General features: G+C 41.8%; 1 protein-coding gene across 1 annotated transcript in view; it reads right to left on the reverse strand.

Annotated features, from left to right (window-relative positions):
* LOC138743782 (VPS10 domain-containing receptor SorCS1-like) overlaps positions 1 to 26729 on the reverse strand; it is an 800159-nt gene that overhangs the window by 356837 nt on the left and 416593 nt on the right. The window contains exon 4 of the mRNA XM_069899386.1: positions 14284 to 14383. Coding sequence (XP_069755487.1) covers positions 14284 to 14383 — 100 coding nt within the window. The remainder of the gene's footprint in view (positions 1 to 14283; positions 14384 to 26729) is intronic.

The raw sequence follows: 26729 nt of genomic DNA on the forward strand, positions 1-26729 counted from the left end.
CCTCCAGCATCACACCCATGGTTAAGGTTATTTTAAATATTTCTACCTGAGCCCCTGCAATTTTCATTCTAGCCTCCCTCAGGATCTGAGGGAATATCTTGTCAGGCCTTGGGGATTTATCCAACCTCATTTGCTTTAAGACGGCAAGCACTTCCCCCTCTTTAATTTGTATAGGTTCCATGACATCAGTGCTTGTTCTCCTTACTTCCTACAACTCTTTGCCATTTTCATGAATGAATACTGATTTAAAAAAAACATTTAAGATCTCCTCCACCTCTTTTGGTTCCAATACAATGGCATCCACTCTGATCTTCAAAGGGACCAATTTTACTGTCTTTTTGCTCTTAATATAATTGTAGAAACCCCTAGGACTTTCCTTCAAATTGTCTGCCAAAGCAATCTCATGTTGTCTTTTAGCCTTCCTTATTTCTATCTTGAGATTTTTCTTTCATTTTTTAATACTCCTCAAGTACCTAATTTGCTCTATGTGGTCCATACCTGCTGTACACCTCCCTCTTCTTCCAAACTAGATCCCCAATATCTCACAAAAACCAAGGTTCCATTTGCCTGCTGTGACAAGAGTATTTTGAGGTGGCTTGGGAGGAATTGTTAGAGTAGCTCTCACACACACATTTTAAAACACATAATTTTTGCAGGACTTTTGCAGAGGAGCAATGAAGTATCGACATACAGCTTGCCTAGGAGAGCGTGTGATTTTTGCAGGCAGGGACAGAACAGCTTTGCTCTCAAAAGGGGAGGGAGTGAGAGAGAAGGAGTCACAGAAATCAGTTCCAGAGGGACAAGCTGGCAAATCTTGGAAGGCTGCTTGGTCAAAGGAGAAGACTAGTGGTCAAAAAGGTGACCTGAAAGAAAGAGGATCATCTCGAGAACCCTGAAAGGGGAAAGTTTCGTCAGCAAGACTGATTGAGAAGGAATCAGTTGCGGATGCCCTGGAAAAGGAATCTCTCTCTGAAAACCAGCAAGAACCTTCCTGAGTGCTAACCATTTGCCTGTTAAGCACCAAAGACTGGTGAACTCTGTTAATGCTAACTTCTGTGCACAGTACAAGAATTGCCTGCAACCAGTGAGATCGGATTCTGATCCAAAGAACTTTTCTAATCTTAAATATACATTACACACACCTGCGCTTAGTATTAGAGGGGGGATTAAGTGGTTTAGGTAGGTTAAGTAAGAAGTTAAAGTTTAATTCTGTTTTCTTGTTCAAATATAATTAAAAACTACTTTTGTTTAAATAACCCTGTGTTGTGGTGCATATCTATTGCTGCTGGGTTTTGGGGTTCTCTGGACTCCGTAACACTGCTAATCTTGCCTTTAATCCTGACAGGAACATACAATGTCTGTACTCTCAAAATTTCATCTTTGAAGGACATCCACTTAGCTTGCACATTCTTGCCCATAAACAACTTGTCTGAATCCATGCATTCTAGAATCTTTCTCATTTCCTCAATATTGGCCTTTCTCCAATTTAGAATCTTAACCTAAGGCCCATATCTCCTCCCTAATTAACTTGAAACTAATGACATTATGATCACTGGACCCAAAAAGTTCCCTAACACCTATTTCTGTCACCATGTAACCAAATACTACCTGTCGGATGGTCGGGTGTTCAGCAGCAAAACTGGCTCCTCCACCAGGCTTGCCTGGTGAGGACGGTGGCTAGACACCCTGCAGGATGAAAAGCAAGAGCCGTCAAAGGGCGGATTACCCCTTTCAAAGGGTCAACAGCCATCTAGAAAATTCATGCCATGAAGTGTGGAAAGGGCATCCCTTGCATTGAAGCTTGATCTGGCCATTCACTGCAACAGAACTTCCCCCAGCCGTCTTGGACCTCACCATGCTGCTGGATCCGGGAGGGGATGTCGAGATGGTGGGTCTGGTCCTGTGCAAACCCCTACTCACCTAAATCCATTCACGCACACGCAGTTCCTTTCAGAGGAGTGGGGTATCCTCATATCAAACCCCACAAACTGTCTGAAAGGAACCATCATCATCCTATGGGATGGATAGCCAGAATGGTTTCCTGAGGGTTGTTGGAAATGCGCTCATAGAAGAAAGAAATGTCTTCCCTCGCACTTCTGAACTGTCCCTTGAGATGATGGAAAAGCTTTGAAGAGCCAAGAAGTCTGCCACTCACCACAGAACACCCAACCTCTTAAAAAAAAACAGTACAGACACAATATCAACATTATGTTACCTGGCTAAATTTGCATTCCAATCCATCCACAAAAAATCTAAAATAACTAACTTGAAGCAAAATGCTATCCCTTCTGCAGTAATATCCCGAGGCATTTTTAATTCCACTCTCCTGTTATCATCACATACAGGCTGCATTCATGATAGATAGAAGGAATACTTCACCACTTTTCTTGGACCTTCAAGTAGGTTAGCAAAGAAACTAATATAGGAATAAACTGCACAGGATAAATGTTTTCATGTTGCATTAGTTCTGCCTCTTATATCACTAATAAATTATCACAGTTCTTTCCCCATCTCTCTCTCTCTCTCTCTCTCTCACTTATATGCTAATAGAACTTGGTAGGTGAATCATTAAAATGCTGAAATAAGTGCAAATTAAGGGCTGATCTTTTAATAAATTATACCATGCAATAATATTTTTCAATTGCACTGTGAAGATTCCCAAATATTTCCCAATAAGTTCAATCAAATGTCAACTCTTGAAAGAATGTTTTGTACAGGAACTGCTCCTGCCTCAAGCAAGGGTTAACTCTGTGTTAGGCTTAATTACTGTTGCAATGAAGAAGTTGGAGCAGTGCCCAGGGACATGGTCTTCCCGCCAGTAATTGTTAAGCACACAACGGATGTGTGCATACTCCCACTGGTCAAACTTAAATGGTTGTGTCCAGCTCACTTCCAATTCAATGAGTTTGTATTGAGTGGCAGACATTATCCAAATGACCTTTAGCTCACAGTTTGCACTTTGGTCTCCTTGCCTACCTTTCTTGCTACCTCTCTCACATTCATCTATCTCGTGTCTGATCACCTCACCACTCCTCCCCCCCACCACAAAGACCCCAGCCCCTTTTATGCTTGATACCTCCCTTTCCTACTTTTGTCTTCACCAAGGGTCCCAGACCAAAATGTTGACTGACCATTTACCTGTTGCATTGCTCCAGCTTCTTATTGTAAGGTTATTAGAGGCTTTCTGAGTGATACCCTTAATTTTCTTCAGTGCCTTTTACGAGAGATAGCTCTCTTTCTATTGTACGAGGAGAGTAGATTTAAAATGACACATCCAACCCAAAGCCAGGTTGTGGTTGTTTTGGATATTGTTGGGCAGTAATTTTTCACAATGTAATTTTTGAACCAGGCGTTGGACACTATTTCTAAGTAACACTACACTTTAACCTCAAAAGCATGGGTTCAGCCCATGAAGTGCTCTGTGCCAGATGACAGATTCGAATGTAAAATGCCCATGGGGGTCTTAACAGAACTGCCGGTGAAATGAGAGCACAGAACAATTGTTTGGGCCACTTATGGGCACTGTGTTAACAGTCTTATGCTGAGAGACCATGAGATTTATAGTGAGTAGCGAGTGTTCTTATGGAACTGGAATAATTGACAGAGCTGAGATGTTATGCATGAATGCTTGATGCTACTTCTTGATGGTTACGCTCAAGGATCATGTTTCAGAGTTAAACTTCTACCTTCAGGAGGTGTCTCCCAACTGAGAACACGGAATTGAGGATTTGGTAAACACTCTGCTCTCCCTCCCGAGTTTTGGTTTAATCATGTTAAAACCTTCGCCTAAATGTAAAGGTAAAAGTGAGCTTCTAGCATCTCTCTGGCTGGTGATATAAACTGATATAAGCCATGGTGATTACCAGAGAAATGAAGGGCCAGCATGAAGAAATCAGACTACTACTGTACAACATGCTGCTCAGTTCATATTAGGTGTTTTGCCCAGAAATTCGTTTTTCACTTTCAGGAGGGCACACTTGCATGGAAGTCAGTTCAATACATAAAAGCACAATCCAGTAAGCGAGTTCAATCCTAACCTTAGGTGCTGCCTGTGTGGAGTTTTCACATTCTCCCTGTGACCATGTGGGCTTCCTCCATAAGACCATAAGAAATAGGAGTCGGCCATCCGGCCTGTCAAGCCTGCTCTGCCATTCAATAAGATCATGGCTGATCATTGGCTCAACTCCACCTACCTGCCTTTTCCCCATATCCCCTAATTCCTTTTTTTTAAAATGTAAAAACTTATCTAATTGAACCTTAAATATGTTTCATGAAGTTGCCTCGACTGCTTCCCTGTGCAGAGAATTCCAGGTGGTAGTCAGGTTGTGCATGTACATTGGATGTTAATAAACTTGAACTTGTTCCAGTTTCCTCCCACATACCCAGATCGGCAGGTTAGTTGACCCTTGTAAATGATCATAAGTGTGCGCATTAGTGCTAAAATTTGGGGGGAGTAGATAGGAGAATGAAAGAAGGATTAGTGTTAATGGTTGTCAGTGAAGACTCAATGGGCTGAATGGACTGTTTCTGTGCTGTCCCTTATGAAAGTTCACTGGATATATTCCGAGGGTGGACAAGCTGGCCTGCGCAGAAACACCAAGCAAACTGGACCTATAATCAATGGAGTTTGGAAGAAAACAACATGCAGGATTCTGAATGTTTCTCTATTGTGGCGTCTTTTTAGAGCAAAGGGGCAGAATTACAGAATACAGGTGCTCATTTAAGATGGGGAGCGATTTCTTCTCTTGGACAGTTTTAAAATGTTCTAACCCAGAGAGTTGGCAAGTCTGAATCATTGTATATATTAGGGACAGAGTTTTGGACTAGAGTTGATTTAAAGGATTAAGGAACGTTGAAGCCAAAATCAAATCAGCTATGATCTCATTGAATGGCAGGACAGTCTTGAGCATCTGAATGACCTACTCCTGTTCTTTTTTTCTTTATGCTCCTCGGATAACAATAGGTCTGCAGTCATTCATGTCAGGTATCTGACACTGGATAATTAAACCAGATTGCTCACCTGATTCCCCCTATATTCCATGGAAATAGTACTGTTTCCTTTATCATTAGTGAGCAACTGACTTGGTGTAGCCACAACCTGCATCTTGGAAGCACCCCAACACTCATCATGCTCTCCTCCACCTTCCATCAGACAGATAAATGTGCTTGAGAACAAGAACCACCAGATTCAATAACAGCTTCTTTTCTGCTGTCGTCATATTTTAAATGAATTTTTCACTGTCTAAAGATAATGTCTTTGCATTGTTTTAATATACATTTCTCTATGTCCTGCACTATTTAACTTATTGAAACAATACTTCCTGAACAGTTGCATATATATTTGTTATTATTGCATTTCCTGTTGCATGAGTTGAATTGCCAAAGATGTGCCAGTTTGAATAATTTGCCCATTTTGCGATAAGTTCCCAATCACTTGAGGGATAGGCTGAGAAAGTGGAGCAAGGCCAAAGGTCAGATCAGCCACGATCGTGTTGATTGGCTTTGCACAATCAAGGCCTCCTCCTGCTCATGTTTTACTTGCTCGTTCATCCACCCAGGAAGAAGTGGTATTGTTGTTGAATGTAAAAAGAAAAATCTGTGTGTGTCCAAAATCTGAAATGTTACCAGAAAATCTTGGAAGTGCTCAGCAGGTCAGGCAGCATCCATGGAGAGAGAAACCAAGTGAATATTTCCCTTTGTTGCGACTAGGAAAGGAAGAAAAGCTTCAAATTGCAAAGAAATTGAAATGAGGGGGGGGGGAGGGGAAGAGAAAGAGATATAAATAGGACCAAGGAAATATCTGTGATAAGGTGACACCAGGGTGGCAGTGGGGATACGTTGTAGAGTTCCTCCAGAATTAGAGGAGGATAATACAGGCAAAGAATTGTTCTTTCATATCATTTTACAGGACTCCAGATGAAGAGGGAGTGATGATGAACGAAGGGCGCAAACACCAAGTCTCTACTAATGAACACTCCCTTGTCTATGAGATGCAATTTCAATTCTCATGGATATGAACCAGTTTCACAGGCTCCATTGGAACTTTGGAGTTATTCTTGCAAGAAATACTTCCCATGAAAATTATTTGAGTACCCATTCTATCCACATGAACAGAATTGTTATTCACACCCTCATTAAGACCTACTTAGATTTGTTCTGCTTTAACTTTCACTTTCATGAAACCTTTGTGGAATTTGACATTTGATCAGGATTTTTTTTGGAATTAAATTGTGACCTGCCATCCTCAAATAAGACCTCGAAGCTTCCCACATCCCTGGTAAGAGATCACTGATCTTCACAGCATCCCCACAATGGTCAATATAATCTTCCCTTCCCACAATGCAAGCAATCAAATTGATGGGAACTTCACTTCATCTGGGGTATGTTCAATAAGTGATGACTAGTCCAGTAGTAAAGTTGAGGAGCATTGCCAATAATAGTGGAATGTGAGCAGCAAACAATCAAAAAGATATGCTCTTATGCAATCTTTTTCATGGTCTCAGAAAGATTATAGCCAATTATATACTTTTAAAAATTTAAATATGAGGAAAATGTGGATTATAATGTCCCACACATAATGATGAGATTTTTTTTCATTTAAAAAAATTAATTTAGAGATACAGCACAGTAAAAGACCCTTCTGGCCCAATTACAACCATTTAACCAATTAACCCCATACCTCTTTGTAAATGTAGAAGGAAACTGGAACTCCCAGAGGAAACCTGCCCAGAGGCAGGGGGAAGATCAAACAAACTCCTTACAGAGAATTGTGCAAAGCACTTCACCAACCTTGTTTCCCCAGTGCTCATAATAATGATCAAGTTATTTGCTCTAGCAATGATGATTGAGGGATTGTTTTATAATGTGATTGTTCGCATGATGGGGCATCACTGGCATTTATTGTGTGTCTCTAACTGGCCTGAGGAGGCAATTAAACATTAACAGGTCTGGTTTCATGCACTGCCAGACTGACACCACCTGTTAATTGGAGGAACAACACCTCATATTCCATCTGGGCATCCTCCAACCATGAGCATTGACCTTTCTGGTTTCCATTTGCCATTCTTCACTCCAACCCCCAATCTCCTTTCCTGCAGTTCTCTCTTCCTTTTTCCCCTCTGTCTCCTTTACCTCAGCTCTGCATTCACAGAGCCAAATACACTCAGTCCCGTCCCCCCTCCTTCAATTCCCACCTTTCCTCTCTTCTGGCCTGTTCTCCATATCCAATGATCACCTTTTGTCTGTTGGCCATTTCTCTTATTCACGCTCCACTTGCTTTATCCCATTACCACAAAGAAGGGCTCAAGCCTGAAAGATCAGTAATATATCTTTACCTCCTATGGATGGATGCTGTGAGACCTGCTGAGTTCCTCCAGAATTTCTGTTTTGACTTCAATCAAAGCATTTGTAGATTTTTGTTTCATTCTCTTACCAGGCCTGGAGGTCATGGATTGGCCAATCCAGGTAATGATGGCAGATTTCCTTTCAAGAAGGATATTAGTATCCCAGAAGACTATTAGTGTCCCAGATGAGTTTTTAATGACTATCTAGTTTCATAGTTACCATTATATTTATTTGCTCCTAATTAAATTCCCTGCTGTGTTCTGGTATTCAGACTTAAGTCTCGTAATCAATGGACTGTAACTCTGGCTGCTAATCTAGTCGTTTAACCTGCATGTAACTGTACTCATAAATATTACCTGGAATGCTCTCCTGTTCCTCTTTGCTTCAGTGCCACTTGAGGAAGCTTAGAACCATGGTTAATACTTCATTAAACCACAACACCTCCAATTGAAGAGCCAGCCTAAATAATGTATGTGCTCAAACCACTGGAGAGTGCAACAGTGGAACCACAGCAAAACAGGTAGCTGAAGGCAAAGGGATTAAAACAAAATTAAAAATACAGCGATGAGAGGGAGGGAGTGTACCTGCAGATGCTGTGATTGTAGTAAATACCCCAAATTGCTGGAGAATCTCAGCAGCAAAGCTCCCTCTGAATTTTAGTAGTCAGTGTGCAAAAATCTTCTGAGCAGTTTTTTTTCCTGTGACAAAAGTATGTGTGCACTGAATGCTTGTGCAAATGTAAACTTGAAATGGTTTCAAGATGACTTTGGAACAGCCTATCTCCCATGGCTAATAAAACTGTATTGGCATGTTTTAATCTAATACATTATATTTAATATAATGATTAACTACTTGTTTAACCAATTAACTAGTTCACAGAAACAGTTAACTAAGATTGTTTTCAATAAGTATAATCATTAACTACTACATTATTTTAGGTAACTCGCCTTTTGTGTGCACAAATTTTCTCTGTGCACTGGTGGCAAACCGTGTGTGCATGCACCCAGCGAAGAGGGAACAGAGCTCAGCAGGTTTTGCAATGTCCATAGGAGCAAATGATCTAGAGCCCTAGGTCAAGGTATGAGCAAAAAGCAAGCAGGGGGTGTTGTAGAGTTGGGACAGATCCTTGAAGTGAGAAAAAGCAAGGAAAGAAAGAACTGCATCTCACCAACAGATCACCAGAGGCCAATTGGTGCTTGTGCCCACAGCTCATGGACTCGCCCTACCACATGGGCCCAGTAAATCACTGCAATCTCCGAGTACCCACCACGCAGGCATTGTGCCCTTTTCCACGAAGTCCCAGTGGTCAACAAGCAGCACCTGGGCTGCAGGTAAAGCAAGCTAAGATTCAGCCGATGGACACCTCTGATGGCCTGCTCATGGATTTGTTTATTAATTATTCTAAGTTTCTGATTCACTTGTTAGAAGAAAAAATTCCTCTGTGCTTGGTTTATCAAGATCCCTCAATGTTTTAAGGCTTCCTTTCACTGCGAAGTTAGTCTGATTTTTGCCAAATAAATGGTATTTATAAACAGGAGAAGTCCAAAAATCCAGATTGCTCGGGGATTGGATTGGTCCAGATTATTGAATTTTACAGATTCTCAAGCAGTACTTTTAAAATTCAAATTTAAGAAGGAATAAAGCTTTTTAAAAAGAGGTACATTTTGATAGTTTATTCATGGCAAATGCAGCACACTTCATTTATCAAAACTAGCAGTTTTTTAAAAAGTGCTACTGCAGTGCGATGCATGTCGGTGAAAGCCACTAAGATTTTAAAAAATCCAAATTTTCAGCTGGTCTGGATTTCTGCCATCTGGATTTTTTGGACTTCTACTGTAACACCCTTCGTGAAACAAAATGTTCCAGGAAAATGACCAAACTAATATACATTTTCTTACAATATCAGAGGAGGCCAGTGTTTCTATGCTGTCTTACAAAGGTATCCTGTTCCCCATTAATCTCACCTGCAAGCTATTCTCCTTCCTGGAGCAAGGAGACACCAGCCCTATTGGCAGTGCCATTGTGCCTTCCCAAGGGGACGCTCAGCTCCATCAGGGCAGGAATCAATAGAAAATTCAAAGAGAAAAGGCAGTCTCCAGTGGTTTGAGCACATACATTATTGATGAAGAAGGAATCTCCCCAGTTTGACCTACAGAAGGAAATGTTCGGGAATGTGTGGCCTGCAAAGGTGGTGGAAATAGATTCAATGGGAGGAAATGGATAGGTTTGCCCAAAATTAACACACTTGATTAAATACCGGTGCTTTGCCATTCTGTGACTGCTTCAAGAATAACTTTTATTCCAGACATTTTTTGCTCTGATAGTCATTTCTCCAACACACATTAAGTAGCAGTGTTGCAATAAGTTCAGTGCGAGGTTTCAAAAAAGCCATTAATGGAATGTTTACTATAAATCATGCACATGTTTAAAATGTTTCACAGGCATCGCAGCCCACTGCAGTAGAGGCAAAGAGAAGAATTACTGCAATGATTATTTTATGGTTGTTTTCAGAACTTAAGGAGACAAGTTACTCTTCCAAAAGTATGCAGGATCCTCCCTGAGGCTTTCATTACTTAATCGCATTGGAAGGAAGATTGAAACGCTGTAAAATTAAAAAAAGTCTGCAGACACTATGATTGTAGTTAATACACAAATGTGCTGGAGAAACTCAGCAGCATGTCCAGAGAAGGCAAAGATGTATAACTAATGTTCGGGCCTGACCACTTTTTTTTGTTCTCTCTTTCCCTATGCCTCCATCTCCTTTCTTCCAGGTCTGCATTCACAGATCTAACCCCCCATCTCCCCCCCCCCCCCACTTCCCTGATCTGGGTGGCATGGTCAGAGCAGCAGTGGCTACAGTGCCCAATGATGCAGGTTCGAATCTGATGTTGTCCATCAGAAGTTTGTATGTTCTTCCTGTGTTGGCAGGGTATTTTAATCCTATCCCTCAAAACAAATGGGGGCTTTAGGGTAATTGGGTGCAATTGAGCGGCATGGTCTCATGGGCTGGTAGATCTTCTTACTGTGCTTGAGGTCCAAAACAATATCTCAGCTTCTCTATCCTACCCCCTATCCATGTCCACATATTGCCTCTTAGCCATTGGCCTGTGCTCCTCCCCCTTCATCCCTCCTCCTTCTACCTCTTATATTCAGGCACCCTTCTGCTTTTTGTTCATACGACCAAGGGCTCAGCCCCAAAACAATGGTTATACTGTGTATCTTTGCCTCTTAAGGACGCTGTGGGATCTGTTGAGTTTGTCCAAAACTTTTGTGTATTTACCACTGTTATTCCAGATCTTCACCCAATACCATGCAAGTGCAGTAGTCAACTGGAGAAGCAACACTTGATTTTCCATCTGGGCACTCTGCAACCGAATGCCATTAACATCAACTTCTCTGGTTTTTAATTGGCCATGCTCTGTTCTCTCTCCCTTCCCTTTGTCTTCTTTCCTCCAGCTCTCCACCCAATTGCCTCTCCATTCACACAGCCATCCCTCCTCCTCCTGCTTGATGGTGTGCCCTCCTCCTTTATCTACCTATTACCTTCTGCCTTTGGGAGGGTGCTCCTCCCGCTGCCCCTCCCCATCATTTTGTTTGGGCGCCTGCCCACATTTTGTCCATACCCTGGGTAAGAGCTCAAGCCTGAAACTTTGGTTATGTATCTTTGCTAAATAAAGGACTCTGTTTGACCTGCTGAGTTTCTCCAGCATTTTGTGTTTTTACTTCAACCACAGTGTCAGCAGACTTCAATGTTTTAATTCCACCACACAAAGCTTCCTGTTTAGCTTGCAGTTTTGTAGATTTGACTGGATAAGGAAACAGTAGGAATGCTGCATGAGGCTATCTGGATTCCTGTACCAGCTTCAAATATAATTTATTGGATAAATGGAACAGGGAGAAGACCAGAAAGAGCAGGGGACATGCTCACTGTATGATTACGAGGATCAGTGGAACCTATAGTCCATGTTTCTGTGACTTTATAATAAATATCAGTCATTCCAGATAATTTTGGAGTCCTTCTTTGTTCTGTTACTTATTTTTCTAGGAAGCATTGCCCAACATGAGGGCAAGGTTTCACAAAGGCCCTTGAAAGAATGTTTGTTACCAACTACACGAGTTTATGTTGCTTTAAACATGCAGATTCCACACAGACTCCACCAGTGGCAGGGTTAAGCCCAAGTTACTGGAGCAGGGAGGCAGCAGCCCTATCCGCTGCGCCTTTGTACCATCCCATGTTGAAGCTGGGCTCCATTAGGAGGAATTGGGATAAAAAAAGTTCAAAGAAATAAAGGCAGTAAACCAAATGAACGCACGTCTGATGAGGAAGGAATCTCCCCTGCTCCAGCTCTACCTCCATTAGGATATGTTCAGGAATGTGTGGCCTGCAAAGGTGGTGGAAACAGATTCAATGGGATGAAATTAACACAAAATTAACACTCAAATGATCGAGTAGCTTGTACTTGTGATTCTGTGACTATGATTTTTATATCAGGCCTGTTCAATATATGTATATTTGCTCTAAGTGACATGATGGCACTGGTCACAGAGCCATACAGCACAGAAGAGGCCATTCAGCCCAACTGTTCCAAGTTTGCGCTCGTCCCATTTGCCTGCCTTTGGTCCAGGTCCTACTAAGCCCATCCTATCCAGAAATTTGTCCAAATGCTTTTTGTTCATGTTCCAGTCAATTTGACACACTCCCCACCACAAACACGAATATTGTTAGTCAAAGTATTTCATATTGCGGGAGGTGGTTAAACGGACTCATTGGACTCAGCACTCAGGTGATTAAAACGTAACCTGCCACTGAGTGTGGTGAAAATGTTATTTTGCTCATGTCTGAATGTTGTCTAAGTGTTGCTGAGGAGCTGTGAATGGAATTGAACATTGTGCAATCATCAGCGAACATCTCAGTCTCTGACTTTACAGATAAAGTCACAGAATCTACTCAAAACTCCCACACTTTAAACATCCTTCATCTGTTTTAAAGCAGTTTTGGAGACTCAAATAGCCAATTTGAGCAAGCACGCTGCCTAATTTCTCTCCAAAACAACATTCCTTACTTGTAAGGAACCATTTACTTATTTGTAAGAAACATTCCTCACTTGTAAGGAACCATTTACATATAAATAGCACGATTTTTTGCACTTCTGGTTAGATGCTAATTGCATTTTGTTGGCTTCTATTGTACTTGGCACAATGACAATAAATTTGAATCTAATCTAATTCCTTCAAATTGATGGGATTATGTGCCTCCTATCTAGGTGAGCCCAAGGATTTCCAAATTAGACTACAATCAGCAAGATGTGATTTTAACTGCAAATGTCTGATATTGACTTCTGGTGTTGATGTTAGTGGGTGACTCACAATCCACAAGAATGGTGTGCCAATGGTTTAGATCCATTACCCAACTCTAGAGAACACAAGGGATGAACTCCCAGATAATTTTCAGATGGCGTTACTAGAGATGGATGGGATGCAGTGTTATTGAAGTGTATTGAGCTGACTAAAGTCAACAGCTTACAAGGGTAAAACACGGAAGTCTGCAGATATTGTGGTTGAAGTAAAAATGCAATGCTGGTGAAACTCAGCTGATGTAGCAAAAATACACATAACCAAAATTTCAGGTGAGCCTTTCATCAACCTTAGGTCAAGACTGATGAAGCACTCAAGCCCAAAATGTTGGTTATGTATCTTTATCTTTGCCATGTTTGACCAGCTGAGTCTTTCCACCATTGTGTTTCAACAGCTTACAAGTTCAAGTTCCACTCGAGAGATTTTTGGATGATGCCTCAGAGTGATACACTCCGAGGTCACATGCTACAGGTTAAATATCAAGTCCAGGTCCTTTCAGTTATTGCAGGGAGATTACATGCTCTCATGGCCGTAGCTTGAAAAAGAGCAGGGAATTATCCCGTGTCTCAACCAATATTCACATCACTACACCTTTTACCTGACCATTATAATACAGGTTGCAACATTATTTCTGCCTATATTGACAGTTACACTTTCTATGGCTACAAAAACCCACAATGGATGTAAAAGTTTTTGAGATGTCCCAGGCTCCTGAAAGATGCTATATAAATGCAAGCTTTGATTTTGGCAAGTGCAGAAGAGTGGAGCTCCAATCATGAAATCCTTGAAGACAGCAACATGCTGCCTTTCCCAGATAATTATCGTGCTTTGTCTAATTTTAGCCTGTATTTATCAGCTGTTTACAACAGTAGGGTCTCTAATATATAATTAAGTGCAATATCTGATGTACATACCATTATATATTCCTATATTTTGCTTAGCATTAGAGAATAATACAATCTGGCCACTGAGCAACCTCTAGCATATTCCTCTGTTTGATAATTAAGTCAAGACTCTGATCCTGTTGTACAGACTAAATAAAACAGGAAAGAGAAGAGCTTCAGGCTAACACACTCAGAATTCTCATTTATTCCATATCACAGTCTGAGCCCCCCAATTCACAAGGGCATTGAACATTTCTGTGTGACAAACTGCGTTTGATGAAGGTAGATATGATTCTTTTGAATAATAGGCTCCTCTGTCTTTGAAGTGCAGCAGTTGAAGAAGTTATTAATACTGCCATACAATATTTCATAAAGGTGAACCATGCTCCCTGTGGGCAGTCGCAGGCTCTATTACTAAGAGGTAATAACCAGACATATGTTTTTGAGAATAGATAGGAATAGATCTCAAAGAGGTAGGAGGTAGGCAACTAGTTAACTTTCTTTGACACTGGTCTGTTAATAAGATGTCACCACAGGGGATATATAGTGTAGTGCCTGGACCTTGGAAACAAGCAATGCAAAGTAATGGCACCAACTTCAATTCTCAACTTGTCAACCGATTTATGGATGAATAAATCAATTGAAGGTGAGACCCTGGCCTCCCTCCTTTTGCACAGCAAACAAGAATGATTTGTTTTACCTTCCTCTTGTTGGTAGGACAGACGTATAGGTAACTCAGCACAGTTTTGAGGCCCACTTTGTCATTGAGCTTCTCATATGTTGTTCCATAGTCAGTCGACCTGAAATCAAAATAAAACAAAGTGGTTTCTACGTCTGTGGTTCCTTTCACCTCAATGTTTCATGTTTGCTCTGAGAAAAGTAATTAATGATACATAACAATAATGCTGGACATTTAACATTTGGTATAAATGCTCCAGTTTTTGAGACACTAACCACCTCGTGTTTTTAACACGAGTTGATTTCCTGCACAAGAACTGGAAATAGGAAATATTCAATTGAGTCACCACAGATTTTTACAAGAAATCTAACCTTAATCAACAGCAAGAGCAGAGCGATTGTCTTGTGATTTGCCCTGTCTCTTTTATCACTTCTCATTCAATACAAGACAGCCTATGTAATGCACTTGGTAATTTCACAGCAACCTAATTAAGAACGGTTTTAGAAATCTAACTGAATGTCATTTGGACTAAGCTGCATTATCCCTTTTCTCATGTTTCGTTCAATCATTTCAGCCTAACTTTCTGTAGATAAAGGATCTTCACTATTTTGTTATACATTCCCATTCGGTACACAGGAAAGTGAAATAGATAGGCAGCAATCAGCCCATGACAACATTAACAGAGCCTTTTGTAGATGAAATGTTGATTATTTTTCCCTCTGAAAAGTCTACTTTTTGATGCAGGGAATTCTATTCAATCAGTAATATCAGTGTAAGACAGCTGAATGCTCTTCGATATACTTCCAGGATGAAACACAACTCCACTGCAGAGTAAAATTCCTCTCCATTCTTGCAATGAATCCAATTCCTCACTGAAGCCACCCTAAATCTCCTCTTCCCTCACAGTCTCTTGGGTGATCAATCCTTCTTCTGCAAGATCTGATGCGCTGGAATTTCCTTTCTGGACCCTCCTATTCTCTTCTAAACTTGGAAACACTATTACAATCAAGGCATTTGTAAGTTTCCTGAAGTAACGCTGCTTGCAATTATTGTATATGCCGACTCTGTATAAGACGACTCGGATAAGGTGACCCCACCCCCCCCAAATTTCCCTTTAGATTTTAAGCTACACTCACTGTATAAGACTATCCCAATTCTTATTGCCCTGTTAGTCCTTTCCCAACCATCTGAACAGTGGAGTGATACTACCACAATATTTTAAAAGCAAATTACCCAGCAAAAGTTTAAATTTTACAGTATTTGCAAATTTTAAAATAAACCACTGTCGGCTCTTTTCACAGACGTTTAAAGCCTGGGCAGAACCAAGAGGAGTCGGACTGGGTGGATGGACACTACGGGGGAGCACTGAAACTGCGCTGTTAAGGTCTAGATTTTATAGTTGGTGTGGGGGAATGCTGAAACTTCGCTGTTAGGGATCAGATTTTATACTCAGCATGGGGGAGCACTGAGACTTGGCTGTTAAAGTTCGGACTTTGTACGGTGTGGGAGTGCGCTGAGATTTCACTGTTAAGGTTCGGATTTTATACTTGGCTTTATAACACACATGTCAAACTCTGGCCCACGGGCCAAATTTGGCCCGCGATATAATTATATTTGGCCTGCAAGATCATTTCAAAAATGTATTAGAGGTGGCCCGCTGGCCGCCGCGCCAGTATAGCGCATGCACAGTAATACAACAAATCCCAGAATGCATTGGCGTCAGCCTGCTAATCGCCCCCACCTTCTCAGTTTACGTTGCAGGGTCTCACCGTGGACTCTGGTTTTGGGGCCTGGCCGGTGTCAGGGGAAGCCAAGGCCGCTTCCCAGCGCCCGGAACCGGAGGCCTCGGGCCTGACCTCGCCAGGACTGTTGCCCACTCCCCCTCCCTGCCGCAGGCCAACCCGCGATTCACGGTGACGGGGCCGCTGATCCGCCGAGATGCTGCCCTGCAGCGAGAGCCGATGCCCCCGCACTGTCGTTGTCCAACCCGATCGCCCGCAAACCCCGCCCTCCCGCACACAGGCCTGAGTAAGTATTATGAACTTTAATCTCAGGATAAAACGATCTTCCAATAGTTTCATGGCACAGTGATAAATATATTCCTGGTTAAAAATGGTCCTGCACCTGGATACAAGCTCATTAGGCATAAAACTTGAAAAGTGTGTAAATCAAAGGATATCTGTACCAATGGAAAAAGGGCATGGCAAATAACCCTGCTAGAGTTCATGCCCACAATCAGTCACCCATTTGATTGTTTCAGGAATCATGTTATTCTCCCACATTCTCAATAGCCCTCAGATTTTACTATTCGACAGCACACTAGCAACATTTGACAAATCCTCTATAGAGAAATATTATTTATTGAATATTTTATTTCTCATTTGTTAATGCTTCTGGAAAGAGTTTATCCAAAACTATTATTAAACATTTATTTTAATAAGAAAAAGTTTAACATTACATATGTTGAAAGAAGAGAAAACATGCAGATGTTGTTGAAAATTTTCAATAAATATTTAGTTCGGCCCTCGACTTAGTCCAAGTTTTTAATTTTGGCCCTCCGTGAATTTGAGTTTGTCACCCCTGCTTTATAAGATGACCCCTGCTTTTGGGGTGGCATTTTTAAAGTTCAAGTCTGATACACTGCCTCATATGGTAGATGCTATATAAATAAGACAAGCTGATCTCTGGTGAATCTGTGGCTAACTGATTTATAAACTTAAACAATTTGTCTGCAGTTCACTCTGCAAGTTTTCGAGTAAGACTGCAAGAAATTAGTTTGGCCTCTAGCTGGGAAGCTTATCGGGATTTCATTACCTTGGCAAATTAGTCAATGGTATATTATTATTGGCTGATTTAATTAATGTATTTGAATTTTGGCCTGTGACCATAATTTTCAAACCAAAATCAAAAACTGTCTTCCCTTTGTTTAGGGAACTAATGGGTCATTCAACTGATTAAATTGAAAGATTTTATTTTTAAAATTGGTGACTCCTTTTAATCTTTCTGTTCTGAATATAAGTCAAAAATTCTCCACAACCAAGGAGCCAAGCTCTTATATTTAAGGTTTATCAGAATAAGAAACATTCTATCCAATGTATGAAATGCAAAGCTATGTGAGGAAATTCTATTGGATCCAGGCTCATTGAGCATTGCACATATGTGGCAAAGGACAATTGTTCTTACATATTGACATGATGTCGCGGCTCACCCGCATGACAAGCGAACCAGCGCCAGCAGCCACAGAATAGTCCACAGCCAGCAGTATCCATGGAGACGCTTAGCGTGGGGCAAAGCCGCAGCCCGGAAGCTGATGTCACTTCCACCCTGCTGGGATGATAAATCCAGTAAAGGAGTTACTTCAGAACTCTGCAATGTGTTTCCTTTGGCTTAGTGGTCTGGCAGCCACATTGGTGGCCCCAATGGTCCAAGGGCATTTGGACCCAACACAATCAACTCCAGCAGCATGGTCAATGCAAGTGACTCAACTTTTGCTGAAACTGCCTACTTTCTGGACCGTCCAGCCCCTCGTCTGGTTCCAGCAGGCAGAGGCCCAGTTCTGGGTCAGGAACATTGTCTCAGGTGAGGCCCGATATTACTACGTGGTTGCCGCGCTCGACCAGGAAATGGCAGGCCGAGTAATGGACTTTCTACTGCAGTATCCAGAGGCTGGCAGATAATGAGGCACTCAAGGCCCTGAATGGGCTGCGCGGTTGCTACAATGGACGCCCTAGGCAACCGGGAGCCATCAGCCCTAATGAGTGGCACACTGGCACTAGCAGATGGCCATTTTGAACAGCTCTTTGTGGAGCAGATACCAGAGGACATCCCATCCTACTAGCAAACGAGGATTTCTCCAACCCGCAAAAAGTGGCCGCTGATGAGGACATTTTGTAGTATGCCAAATGAGACAGCAGAGTCAGCATTGGAATTAGTGCCACATCATGGCCGAAGGCCCTACCAAACCATCAGCTAAACCTGCAACACCTGCACTGAGCAATGACACCAGCTCCAAATCTTAATGCTTTTACCATCAAAGATGGGGATCTGGGGCCTGCTGATGCTAACCGTCACACTCATTTTAGGGAAGTGAAAGGCCAGCTGTTGCTAATGGTTATGGCGGCTTCGATCACGATATCCTCCTGGACGTCTGGGACAGACACTCCAGGTGCAGAATCCTAGTAAACACAGAAGCCTGCCTCAAGCCATGATACTCTGATCACAACCTGGGCCTCCCCACCCATATCACTTCAGACAGAGGTGCGCAGTTCACCTCATCCCTGTGGTCCACGGTGGCGTAGCTCCTGGGAACTCAGCTACACCGAACAACTGTGTACCACCCCCAATCAAACAGCCTGGAGGAACATTTCCACAGGCACCTAAAATTGGCCCTGAAGGCACGACTGAGCACCTGGCTGGCTAGACAAGCTCCATTGGGTGCTGCTGGGTATTTGCATAGCACCTGAAGACGATCTTGCAGTGTTATTGGCTGAGTTGGTTTACGGTTTACTGCCCACGCTGCCCAGCGAATTCATGCCCACGGCCAAGGAGACACCCTGGCAGAGGTGCTGCAAGATCCGGGAGAGACTATGGACACTGGCTCCAGTTCCACCGTCCCAGCACAGAGCATCACCCTCCTTTGTACCCAATGACATACAGCAAAGTGAGTACACGTTCATCTGCGGAGGAGCACATAGACCGCCCCTACAACGGCTGTATGAAGGACCTTTCAGGGTAGTGCAACATAACGGGGAAATCTGTGTTTTGGACATTTTGGGCTGGGAGGAGACATTTACCATCGACTGTATCAAACTGGCACACCTGGGCATTGAACGATCAGTCTTTACTACCCCTGCTAAGAGACTAGGCCAACCACTCAAAACAGACAATAAACAGGTTACGGATCCTATGCCTCCCGTTACTGGTTCTGGTGCCAGGTGGCATGTAGTGGCTTACCTGCACAACAAGCGAAACGGTGCCAGCAGCCGTGGATAAGTCCGCAGCCAGCAGCATCCAAGGAGATGCTCAGTGCAGGGCAAAGCCGCTGCCCGGAAATTGCCGTCACTTCCACTCTGCTGGGGCGCTAAGGACTCTGGGACCAGGTGGGCCTCTTTAAGCATGCGATTTAAAACTAGTAAAGCAGTTACTCCAGATCTCTGCAAGACTCAGCGTGTTCCTTTCAGTTTAGTGGCTTAGCAGCCATAATATTGCTGCCAGCATTTATATCCCATCCTATTTGTGTTTTCTTTTATTTTTAAAATGTTTATTAATATTTAAAGTATAATCAGTTGAACAATATAATTAAACGACGTGCAACATAATGAAAATAAAAGGAAAATTTTTTTTTTCAAATATGAACACAATTCAAAAATCCAGAGCACATTGATAATAGCACATCAATAAAACATAACCCAAAGGGGGAAAAAAGGAAGAGATTAAATTATAAATTCTTTGTTATAAAATTTATTTTTATTGAAAAAAATCTTTCCTTCTTTTCTTCTATAATAATATTATGAATATTTACATTATTCACAGTTGAACAAAACAGTGATCTGTTATATTATCAAAATCAAAAAAAAACAGTAAAGAAAATCCAGGTAGATCCCAGAGATGGGGGGTTGGGGTTGACCTACAAAGATAGACTAAATCGCCTGGGATTCTACTCACTCAAATTCAGAAGAACGAGAGGAGATCTTATAGAAACATATAACATAAAAAAGAGATAGATAAGATAGAGGCAGGAATATTGTTTTCACTGGTAACTGGAGGGAGTTAGATTTGGCCCTTGTGGCTAAGGGGGTATGGGGAGAAGGCAGGTACTGGGTACTGAGTAGATGATCAGCCATGATCAAAATGAATGGCGGTGTAGGCTTGAAGGGCCAAATGGCCTACTCCTGCACCTATTTTCTATGTTTCTATCAGGACCAAGGGACACAGCCTCAAGATTCAGGGGAGTAGATTTAAGATGGAGATGAGGAAAAAACTGTTTTTGCCAGAGAGTCGTGAATCTGTGGAATTCTCTGCCCAGGGAAGTGGTTTAGGCTACTCCATTAAACATATTTAAGGTTCAGTTAGATAGATTTTTACATAAGAAAGAATTTAAGGGATATGGGGAAAAGGCAGGTAGGTGGAGTTGATTCAATGATCAGATCAGCCATGATCTTATTGAACGGCGGAGCAGGTTTGAGGGGCCAGATGGCCAACTCCTGCCCCTAATTCTTATGTTCTTGTGTGTAAAAAAAAATAAACCCTGAGCAAGGTTTAAAAAATAGTACATGAGAATCAAGTGACGCCAACCTGCCACCAATCAGCACAGCACCAAAGCATCTATTTGTGCTTAAACAAGTGGCCACTTCTTTATTATTCCATCCATCATACATGTTGACTAAACATTTAGCACTGGCCAAGTTTTGTGAGGCTCACAAGAGATTACAGGACAACTGCACCTCAGGAAATCCAGTTGCCTGCTTGGATTGCATAGTTTTCCTAAATTCTACATTTTCAAGATTTCTAAGAACCCCTGTTTGCGGCGAAGGTGAAATTCATGTTGCTGGCTTGACTGAATTGCTCACTTTCCAGGAATGCTGGCTCATGTAATAAAAACAAGACTTCCAGAAAGGATGCCCAATCTTGAAGATATACAACTATTTAAGATTGCTGTAGTCAGTGAACCGAATCGGTTGGTTGTCTGGGAAAGAATTACATCCTAGTCAGAACTAAACTGACCAATTACTGCTAATACCCCGTTCTTGCTTCCGATCATTAAGTTTTACATACAAGGCTTTTGTGGTGATAGAAATGCTTGTCATTGATAAATATTGACCAGAACACATGGCAAAAGACATATCTACTTGTTAATTCCAGCTGCCATGTAGACCACTGTACTATTAACAAATAATTACACATTCAACTTTAATGTATAAATCATGGCTATTAAAACATTTCAATTCATCCTATTACTGATGCTTCCTTTTTTCTGCACATCCTTGCTCTGCCTTCCCTTCAAATGATCACCAAATGACATCTCTCTCTCTTTCCCAGTTCTGACAAAGGATTAAAGTGAATTGTTTTTCTTTCCACAGATACCACCTGATTTGCTGACCTTTTCAGCATTTTCCCTCTTTTTTGTATGGCATTGTTTAATTTAATTTAGACATACAGCATGGTAACAGGCCCTTCCGGCCCACGAGCCCCTGCCAACCAAAGACCCCAATTAACCTACAACCCTGGTCTGTTTTTGAACGGTAGGAGGAAACCGAAGCACCCAGAGAAAACCCATGCAGTCAAGGGGAGAACGACCAAACTCCTTACCTACACTGCTGGATTTGAACCCAGCTCGCTGGCACTGTAATAGCACTGCACTACCTGCTCTGCTCGCCGTACCACCCTGTCTTTTAGAATAGTCTGAGAGTAAGATCAAATAATCCCCCATGCCAAATTACGAGTTCATGCATGTAACATGCACGAGTTCATGCATGTTACTGCATGTAACAGGGCTATTGTAACAAACTGGAGACACTATTTCTCCTTCTGTACTCTCATTGGAGGGTTCCAATTGGAAACATTGATAATTCTTTTTCTCCCACTGGTGCTGCTTGACCTGTTGAGTTCCACCAGCAGATTGTCTTTCACAATTGGAAAACAAATGCCTATTTGGATATTATTTCCAAAATTGACGATTCCTAAAACTTCCCAATGTTGCAGATCTTGTTTCTGGTTTCCATTAAAAAGTAAAAAAAAACAATTATAGAACTGAGGAAAGATAAGTTTCCCATCCCTGAATCAGTTAAATGACAGCAAGTGAGTAGCCTTCTTCAAGTTCATTATCATCTGAAGGTGACAATACCACGTCTGTTCAGACCACGGTGCACGCACAATACACAGTACATAGAGATCACTTCAATAATCAAAATAAAAACATTTAAACATTTGGGGTGTTTATCACAGTTACAGGATACTCTTCGTCACTCTCAGAGCCTGCAGGAAGAAGCTATTTCTCTGCCCGCAAGTACTGATTTTGATACTCATGTCCCATCTTCTTGATGGGAGTGCGTGAAGATGCAGTGTGCTGGATGGACAAGGCCTTCTATAATTCCTTTTTAAGCAATGCTCCCAGTAAATGTCACCTGTAGAGGAAAGGCAGAACAGTGATCCATTTGGCTGTTTTAATGATCTTTTGCATCGACTTCTGGACCGATGCTTTGCAGCTCCCATACCAGACGACGATGTTGCAGACAGGCCACTCTCAATTGCGCTCTTGTTGAAGGTTGTCAAGATGGGGTATGTTGCCTTGCCTTCCTCGGCTTCTTTAGGAAATGTAGAATCTGCTGCACCTTCCTGACTAATGAGGAGATGCAGCGAGTCCAGGATAAATTGTGGCTTGATCCACATCATCATTCTAGCATTGTATTCCGGATTTGCCAACCATGATAATGTTCTCAGATTGTGTGCAGGGATTTGAACTCAAGTTGCCTTTTCAGTCATCCCGATTACTGAATTATTAAAAGAGCAATTAAACCATTGTGATACAGTACCCACCACATTGCAAGAGGTGATTCTGAAGCAGCCTGTACAGGTTGTAATGGATCTTTCAATGGCTGGTTGCTTTGAATAGGTTGAGGTTAAAGTGAATATTTAACAGCAACCCAGGAATGCTGCGATGCTGTGTGTATCACACTGTTACACAGTCCAATTCCGATTATCCAAAATGGCCAGAACCGGGCCCATTTTGGATAAACGTATTTTTCAGAAACCGGTCATTTTTTTAAAAAAAACAGCCCAAAAGCAACAGCAAATCACTTGTAACAGTGTTTAAATAACAACAAACAAAAAGGTAAGGCTTTTTAAGCATTAAAATAATGCTTAATTCTCACCAAATAAAATGCAAGCCATCAACGATCACAGGCACCTCCCCACCGAGGTCCCCGGCGCCGGAAGCCCGAGGTCCCCACTGCCGGTGCCAGGAGCCCGAGGTCCGCTATACTGGCGCCGGGAGCCCGAGGTCACCGGTCAGTTCGGCTCCAAAAAAATTTAGCAAATCCAATTTTGGATAATGCTTTTTAGAATCTCTTTCCACCTTAACCTCATCTGGCATTAAAAATCTTCACTGATAGAGAAGCATTTTCCCTGTTCCTGAAGGTTCTCCTTGTTGCCCTTAATGTATACAAAACATCTGCTACGGACAGTGTGAAGTGAGCAGGCTGTCGTTCATCGACTTCAGCTCGGAGTTTAATACAATCATTCCCCAGAGGCTGGTGGAGAAGCTGTCATCGCTGGGACACAACATCCCTCTCTGTAACTGGATCCTGGACTTTCTGACAGGAAGACCACAGACTGTCTGGGTCGTTGAGGACTGTCACACTGAACACTGGCACACCTCAGGGCTGTGTACTTAACCCACTCCTGTTCAATCAACTGACCCATCACTGTGTCACCAGATCCAGCTCCAACAGTGCCATTATGTTTGCAGATGACACAGAAGTTGTTGGCCTCGTCAGCAACAACAATGAGAAGAGGTGGAAAATCTCATGAAATGGTGCAAGAGTAACAGCTTGAGTCTCAATGTTGACTTCAGGAGGACCAGGAATGACCACCCTCCACTACATCCTCAAAAACTCGATAGTCGAGAGAATGGAGAGCACCAAATTACTTGGAGTTCACTTAACTAGTGACCGCTTGAGGACACTCAACATCTCCTCACCTGTCAGGAAAGCATAACACCGACTGCACTTCCTGAGAAGACTGAAGTGGGCAAGGCTACTGACTACCATTATATCAACCTTCCATAGAAGCTCTATCCAGAGCATCCTGGCTGGCTGCATCACAATGTGGTACAGTTGCTGCAGAGAAATAGAGCAGAGATCAATTCACAGGACCATAAGAGGGGCAGAGGGGATCATGGGACTCTTCCTCCCTCCCACTGATGTGATCTACTGGGATTGTTGCCTGAAGGGGACACATAAAATCATTGAGGACCACTTCCACCCAGCATCTTTCAGCTGCTCCCATCTGGTAAGAGATATAGGAGTATCAGAGCCAACACCACCAGGCTAAGGAACATCTTGACCTTGAACATCTTCACCTTGAACATCTCCATTTCTCCAGAGCAATTTCGGCTGGCCTTCACGGTTGCATTTGTCAACCTGACTTCCAGGTTTGGCAGAAAGCTTTCAATACAAAGCTCTGTAGCACACTCCAAAGCCAAGCCCTCCTGCACATTTAGCATTCACAGCAACTGAAGCAATTGAGGAGATTGTTAGACCAGCATTTCGCAAGTGCGTCATAATTGGCCAATTTGCTACTGCTCCTGGCATTCTGATTATGCTCCACATATACAACAGCAGGAAGTGACTGTCAGGTTTGATTTTGATTTTAAACCTGAAACAATTTACATGAGGGGCCCATGTTAACTACAGGAGCAAAGTACCACTCTTTTATACATCCCTGATGTTTCCTGCTCAGCATCCCCAACCATCGGTGAAGCGGGTGAGAGTGGGAGCATTCTCGAGCTGTGGAAGTATGACGTGATTTTGATGCAAACTGAACAAAGTGCTGTGGGGTCCACCTGCATGTGGATCTGGAGTCACCTTGAGGCCAAACTATGTAAGAAGGGCAGAAACAAGCGTGTCTGCAGTCCCTGTAACTGCAGTTAATCTTTCTTTGGCTTGGCTTCGCGGACGAAGATTTAGTTAATAGCTACAATCTAATAACTCATTGAGGATTCTTACCACACTGCCCACAGCATCTTTCAACTGCTCCCACCAGGCTGAGAAACAGCTTCTTCTAATGGGCAGTGAGAATGCTGAACGACCAAAGGAACTGCTCACACTAGCCATCCAAGGCTCTAAAGCAGTGGTCTTCAGACTTTTAATTTCCACTTTTTGTGTATAGTTTGTAGTTACAGTAGTTAACATATACAGTCAAAAGAACACAGACAAGGCAAACATGACTTGGTAGAGTGAGATCTAAATTCAAGTGGTTTATTCACATAGCACATGGACCAAGCAGTGGTCAAGTCGCATTCCAAGGTGGCTCAGTCATAGCTTATATTTTACCATATATGGTCATAATGGACATTTCTTGTGTAATAATTACGCAACAGATAATTGACATAAAACAATGAGGTTAATGACTTAGCATGAGACACGTATGATACGCATGATACAACGCTAACCCTTACGCTGACTTATAGGGTACTACACCACTCAGAGCATGTTTTTTAAAAAATGTTTATTTAAAATAAAACCACTAAGTACACATATTTCAAGCAATCCAAATACATGTGGTATTTATATATAAAAAAAAGAAATAAAAAGAAAAAAACTCCTATTAATCCTCCCCCCTCCCCACAACCTCCTACAAACTCAAAAAAAAGAAAAGGACAAGAAAACGACAAAAGAGATCTATAAGAGAAAGGGAATGTTTGAGATTCATTTAAATTTTAATATTAACAGTTTGTAAATATGGACTTCATATTTTTCAAAATAGCTGATACTTGTCTCTTAAATTATAAGTAATTTTCTCAGTGGAATACAACTCCGAACTTCTGCATTCCATCTATCCATTCCCAAATCAATATCTGACTTCCAAGTTATAGCAGTACATTTTCCACCCATTACCAAAGCAATTTGAACCAATTTTACTTGATACAATTCAGTTTTAATTTAGGTTTAATCCTTCTAACATCTCCCATTATTTTATATTCTTCTTGCTTCACCTTAATACCCACAATCTTTGAATCCGCCTTTATTAATTCAGCTAACAGTTCTATTGCTGAAACAAGTAAAACTGGTGACAATGGGCAAGCTTATCTACTTAATCTAGTTAATTTAAAAGAATTTGAAATCTGTCCATTAGTCGCTATTGTTGCAATAGGTTTTTTTGTATAATATTTTAACCCAATCTATGAATAATGAACCCACTCTACATTTCTCCAGAATTTTAAAGAGGAACTCCCATTCTAAGCTATTTCAGTATCCAAAGTCATCGCCACGCTCAGATCTCCCTTTTTTGATTTATTATTACCTCCTTAAATAATCCCTATGCCATAGGTCAGTGGTTCTCAGCCTTTTTCTTTCCACTCGCATACCACTTTAAGTATTCCCTATGCTATCAGTGTTCTGCGATTAGTAAGGGATTTCTTAAGATGGTATGTGAGTGGGAAGGGAAGGTTGAGAATCACTGCTCTAGACCCAATTGTTACTGAAATATTTTGCTTGTGAAAAATTGTCATTGGGCCATTTTCTTTGGAGTTATGAAACTGTGCACATAACGAGTCAATCGGGTACGATGAAAACCGTGGTTTTCAAACTTTTTCTTTCCATAGGCATAAGCAGAACATGTTCTAGATTCTCCAGATCTTATATTCCTACTATGTACAGCTTACAGATAACACTGCAGAACATATATTTGCATATATATTTTCAATATATTCTGCCTCCAACAACCATCAGGTCTATTGACACTCCAAC

This window comes from Narcine bancroftii, chromosome 10 (assembly GCF_036971445.1).
Source record: "Narcine bancroftii isolate sNarBan1 chromosome 10, sNarBan1.hap1, whole genome shotgun sequence".
In the NCBI taxonomy this organism is placed as follows: Eukaryota; Metazoa; Chordata; class Chondrichthyes; order Torpediniformes; family Narcinidae; genus Narcine; species Narcine bancroftii.